The following is a 20251-nucleotide window of genomic DNA, read 5'->3' on the forward strand; positions in this document are numbered from 1 at the left end:
GTTAGAATCTACCGTTTAGGAGTCGTGCTGCATTTTGTTGGAGAGTGGCGCAGGAAATCATGGTCTGGGTGCTGGGTGTCCTAGCTGCTAGGGTTTTGTTGCTTCTAGGCCTTTTTAGCTGATGGAGATTGAATATGCAGGTATGTCTATGAACCCAACTTATAAACATGCCCATCCATCTTATGTATATTAAGCTAGACAGGAGCATGTATGTTTCTAGCTCTATCCTCCTATCATATGAGGTTCCTTTCCTAAACTTTCTCTGTTACAGAAGCCCATTTTTATCATAATTCTCCCAAAATGCATTTTGATGTATCATGGAAAAGAAGCTTCAGCGGTGCTGATTAACTCGTGAGAATGAATGTTTTGGAAAAGACAAGTGTTAGTATCAAGGCTAAAGGCCAAGGAGATTTAGTAGATTCCTTTGTCAAATAGTAAAATAGGTTCTTTAATTATGTGCTAGAATGGGACTCCTTGATGCCAGATATTTCGGCTCTTTCTTGTCCCATAGCAGCAACACATGACCTATTATTGGGTTGGGGATGAGGCCCTAAGGGTACAAGAAAAACCAGTTATGGGGAGGAGGGAAGAAAGGATGGAGAAATTAACCAGTTGATACCTTCAGCTATCACCTCACTGCTGGAAAGTTTTCAGGCTCTGTTCCCTAACACAGTGCTTGCTGCTTTTCACACAATTTTGTTTACTAAATGAAAGGTAGTTAATGATTATGCACATAAAACCTCACTATAAATTGAGGTCTACATTATCAACCCCACCAGGATTTTAATTTATAGTTTTGCATATACTATCTCCTATATAAGGAAGGAGAGTAGCATTTGGAAATGAGTTTCTTCACTATCAAGTAATAATTTAGAGGGTGACTTTGAAAATCAAGTTTAATCCTTCCATTAGAGTGCATGACAGATGATAATAGTGATGATGGCTTCAATTATGGAGCCATTACCTGCTGCAGGGTGCTTGCCAAGCATTTACCAGGGCTAGTGCCCTTCATAAAGGCATCTTGAAACACATGAATAAGTCAAGTCATCATACAGGGAATTTAAATGAGTGCAGTTATGACTGGAGAGAGATGCCTACATGCAGTAAGAAACTTCTTTGAATAAAGTGTGCTGAAAAATAATTTCAGTAACTTTACCTTCCTAAGGAACCAGTTTTGAAAAACATGGAAGAATTTAATCTCTTAGCAGAAGTGACAATATATCTTTGACATAGAAGCACTCATTTTTCAGGGTTTTTTAAGGGGAGATCTCGGGGCTGGGGATTTAGCTCAGCAGCGCAGTGCCTGCCTGGCAAGCACAAGGTCGTGAGTTCAATTCCCAGTACCGGAAGAAAAAAAAATGCTTAACTGGAGATCTTGATACAGTAAACTAATGAATGTTGATCCAAATTTAATGTTGTTTTTTCCAAGGTTATCAAAAGTATGCAATCCAAAGTCTGCAGTTAAAATACCTTTCACAAGGTGGACACTGATGTAACCAGCACCCAGAGGGAGAATCAAAATATTACGAACAGCCAGAACCCTACCCCATGCCCTAGAAGTAATCAGTACCTGGTGTCCATCACCATAGGTCAGTGATGGCGAACCTTTTAGAGCGTTCAATAGTATAAACAGTCTGCTGTGGCACACGTGCCATAGGTTCACCACCACTGCGATAGCTGAATTTTACCTTTTATTTTTGAACTATTTTGAATTTTACCTTTTATTTTGAACAGCACCTTGAAAAACTCTTTCTCAACCACAGTCCATCGATTCTGATAACAGATGGTAATGCTACCTTGTCATGAATATAATTTTTTAGTCTTAGTATCACTGTACAATAAGCTTTCATTTTTATTTCTTCATTTTCAACTTAAAAATTGCCTTTGGTGGTGTTTGGTAAAGGCTCCAAAGATACTTTACGGCCAGAAGAAGGGAGCAAAACGCACACTGCGTCAGGCACAGGAGGAAGCGCGCAGCTCTCCAGGTGGGGAGGTTCCACTGAGGCAGCCCGAGGGGTGGGCGCCGCCTGGCTGAGACAGACAGTTATGTTACTGGGGCCAGATGAGGTGAGACCAAAACACGAAAATGTGTTTTCATGTTAATTTTTCTTTCCTTCAGGACAAACCACCTACTGTCCTGGACAGTCTTTGCTGGGGAGCACGACAGCACCTTGAAAGACTCCACCGAGCAGAGGAGAGACGTGTTGAGCAGTCCTTTGGCTTTCTCTAAATGCTCCTGCGTACCAGGGGACACCTTTAGCTAAAATACATGGCTGGTTATGAATCTTGTGTCCCTTTTTCACTTATCAGTTGCATCTCCCTTCAGAGATGTGAATTTGAGACCATGTTTGAATTTGAGAATCAGATGAGGAAGGGCGGAAAGTGCAAATCCAGGTTGAGGTGGGTGGGTCCACACGGCTTTGACTCTACAGGATCGCCAGCCCTCAGGAAGTGGCCTGTCACCTCCTGTCGCCACAAACTATGATAAAACTCACCTTTATTGCTGATGTGTGGAAATGCAGAGACCTGGGATTTATTTTGGAGCATTATGCTGTAAGTAACCTGATGTTGACTTTATTATCTTATATTTGCTTGTGGCTAATACAAGCAAGGAGGGCCAGACGCATCACGGTGCACGAAGACTTTGATACGGGGATCTATGACTCTGACTTTGCCCTGATCCCATTGAGCTCCTCTGTGCATCACAAGTCAGTAGTGAGGCCCAGGTGTCTCCGGAGGGCACGGATCTGCTCTTTCCCTCTGAGCCCTGTGACTGACGGGGAAGCACTGATGGAGGTGAGCGGTTTCACTATAAACACTGCTACCACTTGTTACTTTTGAAAACAAGTCAAGCAAATATCAAGTGGTATCTACTTTAGCCCCTCTGCCATCCAACAGATGGAAACCATATTTTACTTACCTCTAAGAGCTTGGCAAGTGCTTAGAGAAGGAGCTGTTCTATATGCTTCCTGTTGGGCGATTTAGATCATAAGCTGACTGGAAGTCAGCAAACCTCTGTGGTAAAGGGTCTTGCAGGCCACATGGACTCTGTCAGACAGCTCAGATCCACGAGGTAGTGTGGAGCAGCCAGAGACTGTTTGATGCAGCGTGGCAGAGGCTGTGCTCCAATAGAAATTTATTTATGCAATTTAAATTTCATGGGATAGTCATGGCTGGTGAAAATCTTTCTTTGGATTTTCCCATCCATGTAAAAGTGTATAAAACATTCTTAGTGCACGGAATATACAAAGTAGACCTGGGGGTGGAGCTGACCTATTAGTTGGTTTGCTGACTACTGGATCAGATTAGAGTTTGTAAAAAGCCGTAGTAAGAAACTGGAGGATCTAAACAGGTTGGTGGGGTTTTTTCTTTTTTCACTCTATGAAATCATTTTTTAAATGTTTTTCTTTTTGTGTGTCATTTGGAATCTGAGTATGGAGGGAAGAGGAAGTGGCCTTTGACTCCTCCCACCTTCTTGTTCACACTTTTCTCTACCGCCTGCCACCAGCTTGCCCTGTCCTAACATCTTTATAGCCACTGCAGGAACAGAGTTTATTTCCCCATTTTACGAAGGAGGAAGATGTGGCCTAGCGATTTAAGTAACTTGCTAGGATCCTGTGACTAATGAATATCAAAGCTAGGACTTAAGGTTGGCATTGCTCAGCTCATACTCATTCCTGAGTGGGTTCTCATTACACGGAGAGTAAAATCTGAACTCCTTAGCTTGTCTTGGAAAGCTCTGTGTGGTCTGCACTCCACTCAACTCTCCAACATCATTTTCTTCTTTTGATCCCTTTCTGATTAATCTTCAGGTACCATGGCCTTCTCTCTTTTTCCGAAATGTCAAAAGTATTTTGCTTTCTAAAGTTCTGTGCTTGGTGACCCCTGCTTCTTCCTCCCTCCATTCCCAGCTAAAGCCGCCCCTCTTCTGGGACCGCAGCAGTGCAAGGACTTCCCTTCCATCACAGCCCTGCCTGGTTTTATCACCTCATGGCACTCAAATGCTCTTGATAGTATTTTTTGTTTGTTTGTTTGTTTTTTTCGGGTACTGGGAATCGAACTCACGACCTTGCGCTTGTCAGGCAGGCACTGTGCTGCTGAGCTAAATCCCCAGCCCCTCTTGATAGTATTTTTGCAATCATCTTTATCTCACCTGTAAGAGTAGGTACATCTTGGAAGCAGATCTTGTTCATTATCTCTCCAGGTTTAGAAGCAATACTGGTGTAGAGTAAGCTTCAGTAATATCTACTGACTAACTGGCATTAATGTCCTTAACAGACATGCCGACTGCCCATTTCCTACCTTCACCATTTCCCTGGTCTGGATGTAACTGAGCAGTAACTACAGTCTTAAAAAGATAATTCATTTTGCCAGGGAAAGCTTAGTTTCTTATCACTGAGCCACAATACCCAACACTCACAGGTTGAAGGAGGCTCGTGGTTTGCAGAGGCTTCCATTCTTGGTTGGCTGGCTCCTGGGCCGGGTGGCATGGTGGAGGAGAGTTACTCTTGGCATGGTGGTGGGAAGCAGAGAAGGATCAAAAGAGAAGAGGGAGAGAGGTCCATGCAGGCCACACCCCAGGGACCCATCTCCTCCCACCAGGCTTCACCTCCTACATCACATTAAGTCATAAGCTCATCGGTGGAGTCCTCCACTGACGAACATCACACCCCTATGCTCCAGTCACCTTCCCAAAGCCCCACCTTGGAGCACGTGAGGCACTAGGGGACATCTAGATATAAACCATAACAGAGAGGGAATGAATTCTTCATTTTGAGGTATGGTCAGCCACACTGTGGGGACAGTCCTGGAAAAGAGGACTTTTAACATTAAAAAGAGTATTACAAAGATTATTAGCCAATCAACCAAGGACAGAGTATTAAAAGAGTATTAAAAAGAGAGTTGCCCTATCCCTCAACCCCAGTTCTGTACAAGCAACAAATTAAATTTTAGAGATCTGGGTTTCTCATGTGTGAGCCTGGTGTGGCTGTCTTGCCTCTCAGTACCGTTTGTACTACTGAGTTGAAGTAAAGAGCTTTATAAATGGTAAAGTACTATAGGAAGGTAATTTTTATTTTGCCTCAAAAGGCATAGAGCTATAAAGCACTAAACTCTTAAAATGAGGTGTGGATCTAAAATGATAGAATTAGTCATGCAGAATACATGAATGTGGTCCTGTCTGAGGGTGAGGCATGAGAAGAAGAGGTCATCATTTGTACCATATAAAACTGGAGAGAAGAGTAGGGTTTAGTTAGCAGAGGAAAAAGAGGAATATATTTTTGGTTTATATTAGGAAATCTAAGTGTATGTTATCACAGGCAGCTATGTTTGTAGATACTGCCTATAGCTGTATATAAATACACATTTATGATTATATAAATCAACATAAATTCATATCTTCATGAATTTTTCTCTCTTAATGCCTAGGCAGTACTATTTGCACATTAAATTCAAATTGACAGTGAGCTGAAAAGTGTCTCAGGTCATGTTTTTCTGCCAGTGGGGCTCTTTGCAAAGATGCCACATCTGGACAGAGGGCTTAGTAGGTAAAAGCCATGTGTTTACTCAGGAGATGCTGGCTGTGCAGGGTTGGGGGAGAATTGATGAGAAGCTTCCGCTGAGATGCTCAATGCCCCTGGGTACTACTTTTGGTTTTTGAATATGTGTTAATTCACTCTATTCATGACCAAAGCAGCAATATATAAGAGTAAAAAGAGTATGTTAAATTGTCTTGTATTTTTCTTGTAATCTACACTAATATTAACCAGATTCAAGATCTGTCTAATGCAGCTCTGTTAATAAATATTCATAAGCTCTATGAAGAGGAAAGTGTACTGTTCTGAGTGGATGTGCTCAGTTTTCTGTGGCACCATGAATGTGTGTGATATGGGGCAGTGTAAGTTCCCATGTCTGGTAGCAAGTTAAACGAAAACTTTTTGCAGTTGTATAACTTTGGAATCTGCAGGTCAAACAAAATTAAATACTAGAAACTAGAACAAATACATCTCATCAGATATTAGATGCCTTTTATTTTTGTTCTCGCCTCGTTCCAACACCTCCTAGTCCCTGTATGTATGTCACAGTTGTCTACTTTGAATCATTTTAATAGATTTTGTCAACCAAAAATCCTAATCCAGTTACCTGGAAGAGAGGTGAATTGAATCAATTTGAGCCACTTTGCAGTTTTCCTTTTCTTTTTTATTTTTAAATTTCATTTTTTTATTAGTGCATACTTGTCATACATACTGATCACATTCATCATAAGGAATTTGTACCTGTCCATAATGTTCCTTAATTCTTTTTTTCCCCCATTTCCCTCCCCACCTTTCTACACAGAATCTCACTATGTAGTCCAAGCTGGCCTTGAACTCACTCTATAGCCTAGGCTGTCTTCAAACTAACAAGATCTGCCTCAACCTCCTGAATGCTGGAATTGCAGACTTGTGCCACCATGTCCAGCTCACTGCGAAGCTTTCTAATTCAATATCAATTTTGGAAAAGTTACAGCTTTAATATTATGGTTTCATCAAGTAGTTCCATAGCTTAAAGAAAGCCCTACTGATGGGACTGGGAAAACTTAGTGATTATTTTTTTACTATGTGAGAAATTTTACTTGTTCACCCTTGCAACAGAGTAAATATATAGTTAAGCATCTACAGTATACAAATTGAAAGAGAACCAATCTTTAATAAATTAAGCACATTTTGAATAAATGATTGGCTATTCCTGTCCTACAATTTAAAAGCAAGAGCTTCAGAGTAAATCAGTTTTCTAGAACATATTTCCTTGGTGTTTCAAGGCCATTAGTTTATAGGTTTGACTGTGGTCCCTTTGTCTTTTACAGCATTGTCAGCTGGGGAGCTGGCTGCATTCTGTCAGGGAAGTGAGGCATGTTTGCCAGGTGAGAGTCTTCATAAACTGGATCCAATCCACAATCAAAGGTGCACTGTTGTTTATTATCATTAAGTCAATACCTTTCCTTTAGAGGGGCTTGAGAGTGGTGGGAGTGGCAGAAATGAGCACTGTGAAATAGAAAATGATACAGTAGTATTTCACTTGGTTTCTAAGCACACTAAAATGCAAGATTCTATAGGAACAACTTCTGCCTTGGGCAGAGTTATGGTAAAACCAACTTCTAAGGTTGCTGTAATCCTGGACTTACAGTCTCTTTTGAAGGTGGCTGACTGACTGCATTTTGTCCTCTGCCTTTGATCTTTCTGTTTAGCACTCCCTCCCCAAATGCAGCTCCTGCTTTAGCTCATAGTGATACAGCAAGCGAGTTCAACCAGAAAGGCACTCACAAGAAAACCAAAAAGGCAGGAATGAACAAAGCTTTATTAAGCTGGCTGACGGACAGTCTCTAAGAAGGAACCAGAGAAAATGTCCATGCAGTCTGGGTCTCACCTTTGGTATAAGTATACTTTAGATTTCCATAGTAACCATTACCTAAATTTTGGGAGTCTCACAAGAATGTCATATAATTATCACATAGTTTGCTTTTCCCAGAAGGTTGGACAGCCCAATTCCAAATGACCACTGCAGTTTAACTTTTAGCCTACTTCCCAGTCTGTCCTGTCTCTGTTCCCATTTTATGAATCTGCTCTGCTTTAAATTGATCATTAACCAAAGGACTGGGGTGAAAAGTTGGGGTCAACTACAGTTTAAATGAACTGTAAGTGACTTCTCTTAATATGGAGTTAAAAACAGAAAAATGGAGTCTCTCTTGCCCTATCAATACAAAAAATGAAAGCAAAACCTTAACAAAACAACTGCTACCACCCACACCTTCATCAGACAGTGGGTTTGGGCCTGGTAATAAATGTCTGCATTAACACATATAGAAACAATCTGTCAAAAGCCATTGTAAATCTGGGTTTGCTCATTTTCACTGGAGTACCATAAACTGTGGTTTCCTTCTGGTTGGTTGGAAGTAGAAGAGCGGGTGTGACAAGATCTCTTCCACCCCATAGGTAGCTGTTGCAGAAAACAAAACAAAACAAAACAAGGTCTTGTGGTTGTAAATAAGTACTTGAATTTTGGAGAAGAGCATAGAATTATTTTCAACTCTGAGATATTTCCTCCTACCTGAACAAAGGTGCTTAGAATTGCAGATGTCTCACTTGGCAAAGATTCTGGGTATGAGATGACCAAGACTTGTATCAGAATTAATCTCTTAGTTCTCCACAATTACCACTGATGGTTTACTAATATATTTTGGGTTTTAGTCAAAAGCTAACAGCAACCAAAGAATCAAATGTCTGTAATAGATTTGTAGGAAAATGAAAATTCTATGGTACCATCACTGTTGGCTTCCAAATGGTCTGAATCCTTTCCTGTTCATCCACCTCTATCCCATCCCCACACTACATGCACTCAATCTCACATGACAACCAGGAAGAGTTGGAAAAAATGTAAGAGGATGCAAGAGAGAGAATATAGCAGTGCCAGAGTGGTGCCTTGAGTGGAAGAAAAGGGTTACACAGGTAAAGTTTATCCGTAGTTGCTGGCATAAAGGCAGAATGTTTAGGGACTGATAAGTGTGTGTACTGTGGGCATGGGAGCTTGTGCAATTTCTCTTCTGATTACTTCTGTCTTCCCAGCAGATTAAAGAAATGGTTGTGTAAAAGAATCTGACAGTTTTAAGCGAAAATATGAAATGTTCTCTAGAAATGTGACATAGTAAACGGGTTAGGAAGATGTGGCAGGATTACTAAGAAGCATGAAAGCCCCTGAGACACATGATCATGATTTAGAGAGAGATTTCTCAATTAGCTTAGTACTAGAGCCACTGAGGTAGATACAGAGCTGGTACAGAGTAGGTTTAATACAGTGAGGTTTTCTTGTTACGGAGGAGACTGAGGAGTTACAACTTGTGTGAAGAACGGATTGAAATGATGGAACACTGGAGTCTAAGATAGGGAAGGAATGAAGTAAGCAGAGGAATTGCAAAGCTTCAGTGTTAGAGTCAATACCTATGTAGCTCCTAAAATCAGCAAGAATTATGACGGGAGTAGTGTTGGGACAGAAGACCACTGAAATCTATGAGGAAAGAGGAGCTGCCCAGGACAAGAGAGTCACAGAGTCAAAGCTGGGAATGTGCCGACTTAAAAGTAAGCCAGACGTGATGGCACATCCTTGCAGTCCCTGCTCTGGGAGGCTTGAGCAAGAGGACTCCACGTTCGAGCCCAGCCTGGGCAACTTAATGACTTAGCATGACCCTGTCTAAAAATAAAAATTTTTTTTAAAAGATCATATGTTCCATTCCTACTACCACCAAAAAAGTAGAAAAAGAAAAGAAAAAAGTAAATCTGGAATCAAAGTAAGAATCCAAGATCCTGAAAAACACTTTTATTTCAGGGTCTGAGTTAAATGAGAGTGCTCAAGGAGTACCTAAGTAAGTTAATACCGATGAGGACTTAGAATGGGGGTGTGGGGTTCCTGAAGTTCTGGGCCAGGATAACAGTCTGTCAGGGTGGTAACAGTGGCTATCCAATATATTTTTTGAATTGTCCCTTTCAGCTACTTAGAAAATGAATATTGTTAAATGTGAAGAAAAGCTTTCTTTGTTGTATATGTTCAGAAATATTTACACATGCCAAAGAAGCTTGACATTTCTCTGTAAGCAGTTTGTATGGAATGAAGAGTATGGTTTTGTTTTAGTTCTATGATTAGCTACTTGCTTTTTACACTGGAGAATTAACAAGTCTTAGCAATGAAATTTGACACAGCCCCATTTATGAAAAACAGTGAGTGGTTGGGAGGTTATGTCTCCAGTGATTTCATATCAAGCTGTATTTCCGGGGAGATTTATCATGAGGGTTCACATGGCAGAGAAAGAATGAAAAGGCCAGAGCTGGACCCGGAAAGACTTTGCACACGCTCGCCCTCCCCTGCTGTTAGCAGGAAATAACTTCATTCACCCAGCTATGGTGGAGAGCAAAGTAGAAGAGTAGGACCAGGAGACTGTTTACTTACTCTCAAAACAGACCTGGAAAAATCTGCTTACACTGTAGCAACCATACAAATCAAAAGAATTGTTAAAAAATAAGAGGATTGGGCAACCAAGTAAAACCCTGAATGCTTGCAGCACCTCCCTTCTACTGCTTGTCCTCTTTGCTGTTGGAAGAGTGTGTTTACGGATATGTGTCCTCAGCTCGACTGGTGACTCGAGGGCAGAGTATATGTGATAATCTGTGTATTCACCAACCCGTATATTGGGGTATGAATGTATTACAGAATATTTTGTTCTGTAATTACTCAGAAAGCTTTTGTCAAACATGTAGACATAGAGGAAGAAGAAAAGGTAAAGCCTAAAGGAGGCTATCAGAAGGAGCAGCTGGCAGCACAGTCCACGGACCAGAGAGCTGCTGCAGCTGAGCTGTGGCTGGGGTAGCTGCAGGCCCGGAGATGCCCTGGGCCTTGGCAAGGGGGAGAATAAGAGACATCCTAGTGTGTTCAGCAAATTCTCCTCTGCTTCCCTCACTCATGAGTCCTACGAATGCAGTCATTTTTCCGGCGAGACTCATGCTTAGCTAATCTAGTGACACCTTTAGGGACGTCTCAGAGGAGAAAAGCAATGAAAACCTGCTGAGAGCACAGGATGCAATCCACTGTGTATTTTTTTGGGACATTTAAAAAATTCAATTAAAATCAATCTCAAATAATTGCGATTTTAATTCTACCACTACAGTCTCATTTCAAGAAAACAGAACAAATTAAATGGAGTGAGTTTTTTTTCCACATGCGCTCTTGTAATTGAGGGAAATGAAGTTTTAATTTCTTCTTGCAAAGTTGGATGACAGAAGCTTGTTTCTCTTTGCTTATCTGTGTTGGTCCCTGGGGTCCTGAATTTTTGCTCGCTTGGTCCCTGTGCTCTGAATTGTGGCATTTGCTGCGAGGTAGAGCTAGAAGAGCCCAGAGTCTCTTCTTTCAACTTCAAGTACCCACTGAACTACAGAGGAAAACTGGAATGTTTAAGAAGTCGTAGTAAACAAGGTGTCAATATTTACGCATATGTATCTGCCACTCTTTCACTCACACATGTGTGAAGACTCAATTCTAGCCTTGTACACACCTGTAAGTCCAGACTCTGGGAGGCTGAGGCAGGAGTATCACAGCTTGGCAATTTAGCAAGACCCTGTCTCAAATTACAAATAATAAAAGGGCCAGGGATGTAGAACAATTGTTAGGTGCAATACCTAACAATGTAAAAAATCAAAGTAAGACAAGAAAACTTCAATTGTGACTACTGAAAAGAAAGTCACAGAGAGGAAAGGATAGCAGGTAGTTCTTCCTGACCTTTGAACTTCATGCTAGGAGCTTTTTCTGTGTAGATAGCATACGATCAGGAGTGAGCTTGACTCTCTTGTCTTCATAGTTGTGGTGGAAGCTTGGCTACGGTGATAATGAAAGTCTACGGGCTCTCTGGAGAGAGGTAGCAGGTTTAGGAATAATTTTGTTAATGGGAAAGCTGGAAAGAAAACAAGTGTGCCTGTAATATATCCTTGCTTCAGAAGTGCAGGGAGGCCTGGAAAATTGCTTTGAGGGCGAGAATGTTTTCTTAGGATCAATTCCAGAAGGTTAAGTTATTTGGTTAGGAGGCATACACATTTGTTTAAAAAAATGCTTTTTGTAAAAATACAATCTCATTTGGATTACAGAAAAAAAAACTATTAACTAGTCTATCCAGTTGGCACATCTTCCCTAAAATCAGATCATTCCCCCATCTCCTTGATTAAAACTGCTGAAGAACTTTCCTCACAGCTGGAATCAAGCCTAAACTCCCCGGAAGATCTTTTACCTCTCTCACGTCCCTCAATTCTTGAGGGGAATGTTACCTTCTTAATGAGCTCTGCCTTCACTCTTGCACATGGTGTCACCTGCCTCCGTCTCTTCTTCTTAGGTCTCACTGTCTTCTAGCATGCTTTTTTGTTTGTGTTTGTCTCTGTCTTCTCTTCTGAATGTGAGCTTCATTGTCATGAGGACTGGAACCTTTATTGTTTCACTTCTAGCAGGAAGCATTTAATACATGAGCGGTGTGGTCACTTTGCAAAGAGGCCTTTCTGGTTTGAAGTAGTGTCACCCACTCCCATTCCTTCCCACAGTCTAGAATACTGTAGCCTTGGTCTCTGTCTGAAATATCTTCATTCACCTAAGACAAGAGCCTCATGAAAAGGAGCGAGGCCTTGCTATTTGTTCCCTTCTGGGAGCCTTTGTATGAGAACAATGTTTAAGGGCTCAGACTTTTTCTTGCTTTGTTTATACATGAATTTTTTGGTAAGTTTTAAAACAAAATTTTTCTAAATTACTCTTCAAAAAAGCATACTCTGTTTTCACACTAGCAGAGCACAATATTTTCTTTCACTGTCTCCATAACCTAATATGTAAATTTTATAGGCAGTGTCTTAGTTACTTTCTCGTTACTGGGACACAATACCCGACACCCACAAGTTAAAGGAGGAAAGGTTTATTTTTAGCTCACAGTTTGTAGAGGTTTCAGTCCATAGTCAGCTGGCTCCAAGGCAGGTTACCATGGCAGAAGGACATAGCAGAGAAGAAACAGTCCATTGTAGGGCAGACAGGAGGCAGCGTGACTTCTTTCTTTCTTTTTTTATTCCATCCAGGGTACAAGCCTATTGATTGGTGCCACCCATATCCAGGATGGGGCTTCCCACTTCACTAAGTCCACCATTCCTATCCAGAACTATGCTAAACCAATCAGTGGACTAATTCAGCATCAGTCTCCATGACTCCCAAATGCCCCACCTGTGAGTGCATGAGATTTTGGGAGGACATCTAGATAAAAGCTGTAATAGGTAGTTTTAATTTGTAATCATTAATACAGATAAATTATTTTTCCATATGTTAGCTAGTTGTATTTTATTAATTGCCTTACCTTCTGTCAATTTTTAAAAATTGGAATATTTCTATTGTAACTTTAGCTATATTTTCATTTGTGATAAGTTACAAGTGCTTTCTTTTTTATCATTTGCATTCAAGTTTTATGTTGATGTAAGAAATTAAATATGTTTAAATCTATGTATGCTTTTGATTTTTTATCTCATTATTTTTATGCTTTAAAAATTCATTTTTCAAACTGACCTCTTTAATCTTGCTGCAGTGTATTTTCTTATAAGGTAAAAGTGACTCTCTACTCACTTATTTTTCTAAAGTTATTTATTTCAAATCTATAGTGCTGTGTTTATCACAGATTATTATATTTAAAAGACCTTCTCCAGGGAAACATGCCTTTATCATTATTGCTTACTGAAAATTCTGTGTGACTTTGTGACAGGTTTATGAAGGAACTCCTGTAATTTAAAAATCTAGCAATTCTGTAATATGAAATTGCCAGCTAGAATCTTGTGGGACTGTTATGACTTTTCAGATTATCGCTAACAGGACTGTAAGACAGTAATGGAAAAATTACCCCAAAAAGTCATACAGTATTCTGTATTATAAAATGGTATGTGTCTCCCTGTGGGAGCTAGAGATTCAGTCAAGGGTTGTATTCATCTCTACTTGCTCCAAATAAGTATGATCAATTCTTCAAATAGTACTTTGATATTATCCAACCTAATGTGTCACTGAATACTTCTCTCCTTCTTGAATATAATTCCCTTCCTCCCTACAAATACTTGTGAACTACACACTATGGACCAGGGACTGACTCTGTAGTTCTGGGGAGCGAGTAGCACAACAAATGGACAGAAAAAGGGCAGGGGCTCTCATCAAGCTGATACTCCAGCAGGCGGAGGACACATAACACAAAATAGGTCATGTGTTGTGTGGAAGGGATAAGGCATGGGGGGTAGAGGAGGGAGAGAAGTATCTGGGATGCACATGCCATTACATGTGATCAGCAAATGCCTTTCTGAACAGGTGACGCTTGAATGTATGAAATGATACTGAAGTATTCCTAAGAGCAGATGAGTTTGACTACAGTCAAAATACAGTTTCTTATAAGAAACTCCTAAGTTCTTTCTGCAATTTCTTAACCAGTACGTGAATCATTTTAACATTATAGTTATCATTTTCACTTCCATCTTTAACTTAGTTTCTCCAAATAATAACAGAAGGCTGTAGGCAAAGAAAATTTTGGGGCAGGAAATATTTCCCATTGTGGCTTTTTGTAGTAAGCTTTTTTGTTTCCTTTTACTCTTTTTGTCCCCTGCCCCCCGACTCCATTGCCCCAGTACTGGGGTTAAACCCAAAACCTTACCTCTGAGCTACATCCATGACCCTTTTTGATTTTTAATTTTTGAGGCTAGGTCTTGCTAAGTCACTAAGTTGCTCAGGCTGGGCTCAAACTTGTCATCCTCCTGTCTCAGCCTCCCAGAGTACTGGGATTAGAGGTGTGCACCGCTGCACACATTGTGGTAAGATATTTTAAATAAATAGGTTACTTTTCTAGGAGAAAAACAACACATCTGGTCACTTTTAAGATCAAGTAATTTACTACCCACTGTCCTTAAGAAGGCATTTCAGACTGAGAAGTTTGGAGTTACACGGGTCTTGGGTCTGTCCCGCTGACTTGAGTGAGTCACTTGGGTCCTGGAGCCTAGTTCCCTCCACTTTGCGAAATCCATTCCCGCCTCACAGGGAAAATGAATTGTTCCACCCAAACACAGAAATTGCCAAAAATGTGCTCTTATTTTAATATAATACATGTAGATATTAATAAATAAAATATAAAAAGCACTCTTTTATGAAAAAAGTCGTAACAAGTAGAGAACAATAGTTAATGCAGTGTTTACTGTAATCTTAAAAGAATGTCCAAATGTTATTTATTTATTTATTTATTTATTTATTTTTTGGTTTTTCTCTGGTACCAGGAACCGAACTCACGACCTTGCGCTTGCCAGGCAGGTGCTTTTGCCGCTGAGCTAAATCCCCAGCCCCTCCAAATGTTATTTAGAGCACAGGTTATAGACAAAAAAATTCTTACAAAGAGAAACAAAACAATAGCACAAAACTTTCTTTTCAGTGAACTCAGAGAAACTAGTAGTATAAATGAAACAAGCTAGCATGTTATATTGAAGTATTTTTGAGTCAATAGAATAGAGAATTTGAGGGATTATTTGAACTTCTCTCTATTTTCTGTTTCTCTGAAAATAGGAATCTTCTATTTTGACCTTTATTTGTATATGCATATATTCTGAATTTCTCATATGAGAGAAACCATGCAATATTTGAGGTTATATATCTTATTTCACTTAATGTTGTGTCTTCAAGTTGCATCCATTTCCCTACAAAAGCCTCAACTTTATCTTTCATTTTGGCAAAATAGTACTGTATTGTGTAAAAATACCTCATTTTCTTTATCCACTCATCTGTTCATGGACATATATACTATTTCCAGATTTAGCTATTACAAATTATGCTGCTATAAAACATAGGTATGCATATATCCTTGTAATATGATGACTTTAACTTGTTTGGAAACAGCTATTTCAATCTGGGTTCCTTTATGTTGCTCATTAAGAGAGGTGATAGAAACTAAACTGGGGTTGGGCTGATGTGCGGCACCCAGAGCAACTTCCTAATATATTCTGTTGACTCAGTTCCATGTGTTTTTTAGATTTTAAAGAGAAAAGAACAGAAACAGCATAACAAAAACAAAGACATAAACAAAGTAACATAAAAACAATAAAAACAATACAGAATTTCAAAACAAGATGATAGGAAATTAACAATGGTTGTTGTATTACATATTGTTATCTTCAAAGTGATTACTCAGTAAACCAGATCTGGGCATGTAAGATTGATCAAACAATTAAACATTAACTGTTAATTTCAATAAACCAATAGAAATCAGTAGTATATTTACCTTAGCTATCTTGTATATATTTTCTTTTTCTTTCTTTCTTTCTTTCTTTCTTTCTTTCTTTCTTTCTTTCTTTCTTTCTTTCTTTCTTTCTTTCTTCTCTATCTTTTTCTCTTCTCCCTCATACCAGTTATTCTTTCCCTTTCACAATATCTATAGTACCTTTCAGATTTTATTTACTCTTCTAGGTTCTTACATTAGGGGGGCAATATAATGTTTACACGTGTGAATCTGTTTTATTTTACTTATGAGTATGGTCTCTAGTTGCACCCATTTACCTATAAAAAGCCTCTAGTTTATCTTTCTTTATAGCTGAGTAATACTCCGTTGTATAAAAATACCACATCTTTTTTTATCTATTCCTCAGTTGATGGGCATTTAGGTTATTTCCAAGGCTTAGCTATGACAAATTGTTCTGCTATAAACATGGATGCATATATCTCATGGTGGTATGATGTTTTCAGTTCTTCTGGAAAAATACCCAGAAGGGGAATAGCTGGGCTTTGTGAGGAATCTCCAAACTGATTTCCACAGTGGTTTCACCAATCTACACTCCCACCACCAATGGAGAAAGGTTCCTTTTTCCCCATAACCTCCTCAGCATTTGTTATTGATCAGTTTCTTGATGATACCATTTTTTCTGAGGTGAGATGGAATCTCATTGTTGTTTTAATTTGCATTTCTGGAAAGACTGATGACGTTGAACATTTTTTTCATGTATTTATTTGCCATTGGGTATTTCCTTATTTGAGAAGTGTGTATTCATCTAAGATGCCCATTTTTGGATTGGGTCTTTGAATTTTGGGGGCCTGATTTTTAAAGAATTCTTTATATGTTCTAGATAGAAGTCCTCTGACTGAGAGACAGTTAGCTAAAAGTTTTCCCCAATTTGTGGGTTTTCTTTTTATCCTGTTGCTGATTTCTTTTGATGTGCAAAAACTTTTCAATAAGATGAAAGCCTACTTGTTGATTCTTTGAAGTATTTCCCGTGCAATTTGATTTTTGTTCATGAACTCTCTGCTTACCCCTAAGTCTTCAAGATTTCTGCCTACTTTCTCTTCCAGTAGATTTAGTGTTTCTGTTTTAATATTTAGATCTTTAATCCATTTTGACTTTAGTTTGGTGCATGGTGATAGACATGGGTCTAGTTTTAATCTTTGACATGTGGAACACCAGTTTTTCAAGCACCATTTATTAAAGAGGCTATCTTTATTCCAGTGAACATGTTTGGCCCCTTTGTCAAAGATAAGGTGGCTGAGTGTGTTTATGGTTGTGGCTGCATCTTCCAGTCTGTTTCGTTGATCCTCAGCTCTGTGTTTTTGCCAATATCATGATGATTTTATCACAGTAGCTTTGTAGTATAATTGCAAGTCAGGGATTGTGATGCCTCCTGCCTTGCTTTTGTTGCCAAGAATTGCTTTTGCTATTCTAGGTCTCTTCTGGTTTCAGAAGAATTTTAGGAATGTTTTCTCTAGATCTGTGAGTTATACTAATTGTATTTTGATTGGGATTGCATTTAATCTGTATAACAATTTTGGGAGTATGACCATTTTCACAATGTTGATATTTTCTGTTCATGAACAAGGAATATCTTTCCATTTTCTGAAATCCTCTTCAATCTCCTTTTTCAGAGTACTGTAATTTTCACTATATAGATCTTTTACTTCTTTTATTAGATCCATTCCTAAGTATTTCAGCTTTTTGGATGCTGTTGTTTAAGGTATGGTTTCCCTAATTTTTCTCTCAGTATGTTTGTTGTTTATGTATAGGAATGCTCTTGATTTTTGAGTATTGACTTTGTATCCAGCTGTGCTACTGAGTTTGGTTATTCAATCTAGAAGTCTCTTGGTGGAGTTTTTGGTTTCTTCCATGTAGAGTATCATGTCACCTGTGAATAATGATAATTGTACTTCTTTTCCTATAATTATTCCTTTTATTTCTCTCTCTTGTCTAATTGCTCTGGTTAATGTTTCCAGAACTATATTGAGTGGTTGACAGTGGATATACTTGTCTTGTTCTTGGTTTTAAAGTGAAAGCTTTCAGTTTTTGTCCATTTAGTATGATGTTGGCTGTTGGTTTGTCATAGATAGCTTTTATTGGCTTGAGGTAAAGTCTATTCCAATTTTCTGTAGGGTTTTTAAAATCATGAATAAGTGTTGGACTTTATCAAAAGCGTTTTCTGCATCCATTGAGGTGATCATGTGATTCTTGTCTTTGATTTTTTTGAGATGATGTATTACATTTATTTATTTGTGTATATTGGAGGCCAGGGATACAGCTCAGGGGCATAAGCACCTGCCTGGCAAGCACAAGGTCTTGAGTTCAATTCGTTTGATTGTGTATATTGAACCATCCCTGCATTCCCTGGATGAGTCCCACTTAGTCATGCTATATTATCTTCTTAATGATTTGCTGCATTCTATTAACCAGTATTTTATTGAGAATTTTTGAATCTACATTCATTAGGGAGATTGGTTTGTAGTTCTCTTTTTTAGTTGGGTCTTTCTTTAGTTTTAGTATCAAGGTAATACTTGCCTCCAAGAATGAATTAGGGAGAATTGCTTCCCTTTCTATTTCATTAAAGAGTTTTAGAAGAATTGACATTAAACCTTTTCTAAATTTCTTGTAGAATTCAGCTGTAAATCCATCAGGACCTGGGCTTTTGTTTGCTGGTAAGTTTTTAAATTATGTTTTCAATTTTGTTGACTCACATGAGGTTATTTAGGATTTTTATATCTTCTTGGTTCAGCTTTGATGATTGGTATGTACCTAGATATCTGTCCACTTCTTCTGTGTTTTCCATCCCATGAGAGTAAAGATTTTCAAAGTAAGTATTGATGGTCTTCTGAATTTCTACTGGATCTGTAGTGATTTCACCCTTTTCTTCATTATTGCATGGATTCGAGGGTTTTTTTTTTTCCTTTTTTGATAAGGTTAGCTAGGAGTTTCTCAATTTTATTTATTTTTTCAAAGAACCAACTCTTTGATTCATTAATTCTTTGTATTGTTTTCTTAGTCTCAATTGCATTAATTTCTACTCTGATCTTTATAATCTTCTCCCTTCTTTGGACTTTGGGCTTGACCTGGTCTTCTTTTTTCTATGTGTTTTGAGTATTCCATGGACTGATGTTGCTCTCTATTATCCTGGACCCACACTTTTGAGATAAACATTAAGTTGTATTTAGCACAGAAGAGTTTTACAAGAATTCATAAATAAAGCTGTTTGTGCAAAACACACGTAAACATCATTAAAACCACTTTGAAGAATATCATATTTATGTTTTTCTTCTACTAGAAGTTCAGTAAATAATACATCATAAGGGAAACTGTGAACATTGTGAGACCTGAGGTAGTTAACAGATTGGCCCGGTTTTCAGGCTTTGTGATATAGGAATCATAGACATAAAACACAGGAATAAACAAAATACAAGTCAGTTGTACTACTAGTTTCTCTTAGTTCATTGAAAAGAAAGATTTCTGCTAATGTCATTTAGAGAATTTTAAAGCTCATATCTTCTACTCTGATTACTTTAAAGATAATAATAATCAATGTATTAACTATTGTATCCTCCTATAATTTTACTATGAAATTTTGTTTTACTTTTTCCCCATAAAATAAATAAATAAATAAATAAACATAGGAAGAGAGTTTCCAGTTCTTATCTTGTCCTGTGTTTGACATTTGTATATGTTTTGCTCCTCTTGACTGATATATGGTTTTTGTGAAAAATGATCTTTAGATTATACTTATGAGTCTTATTCAAAATACTTGGTACTGAGTTATCCACAGCTTCTTCATAATCATCACTTGAATCAGCAGTTACCAGGTTGGGGTGAGGACACTGGTGGAAGCTGAGCACAGTTGTCTCATGTGAGTTTTTATGACAGGAGGGTTGCCAGGGCTGTAACTTCCCAACTCAGGATAAAAGCTGGAGCCAATGTCATCTGGAGGGTCATGTCTCATTTGTGTTAGTCATATTCTTGGGTGCCAATGTTCTAAGATTGCATGGTTCCAATGTGTATATTTACCACCAATTTGTAACTTGATTTCCATACCTACAAGCTCTAGGGGCTAGACACCAGCAGGGAATGGGCTGGCAAAGTGGTAGCAATCTGGAATACAGAGAAAACTGAGTTGTGTGGTCTGAGCTGACCACAGCCTTTGGAAAGGCTGGCTCAAGGCATTTCAGGAGCCTGGTGGAGCAGATCATTTAGGCAGGGCTCTATTACTATTTAGTTTTTTGATGATAGCCATTCTTTTTGGATAAGATGGTACCTCAGTGTTGTTTTATTTTGTATTTCTTAAATGACCAGGGATGTTGAACATTTTTTCATGTATTTATTGGTCATTTGTACTTCTTCTGAGAAGTGTCTATTCATTTTAGTTGCCCATTTCTTTTACTTGGGGGGAGAGGGTTCTAATTT

At 38.7% G+C, this 20251-nt stretch overlaps 1 protein-coding gene across 1 annotated transcript in view; it reads right to left on the bottom strand.

The window, feature by feature from the left end:
* LOC102030100 overlaps positions 1-19880 on the bottom strand; it is a 47418-nt gene extending 27538 nt beyond the window's left edge. The window contains 5 exon segments of the mRNA XM_013505923.1: positions 19065-19168; positions 19171-19244; positions 19428-19548; positions 19551-19649; positions 19652-19880. Coding sequence (XP_013361377.1) covers positions 19065-19168; positions 19171-19244; positions 19428-19548; positions 19551-19649; positions 19652-19880 — 627 coding nt within the window.
* Between the last annotated feature and the right edge of the window lie 371 nt (positions 19881-20251).

The sequence above is a fragment of the Chinchilla lanigera genome, unplaced genomic scaffold (assembly GCF_000276665.1).
Source record: "Chinchilla lanigera isolate Chin_1 unplaced genomic scaffold, ChiLan1.0 scaffold00104, whole genome shotgun sequence".
Lineage (NCBI taxonomy): Eukaryota > Metazoa > Chordata > Mammalia > Rodentia > Chinchillidae > Chinchilla > Chinchilla lanigera.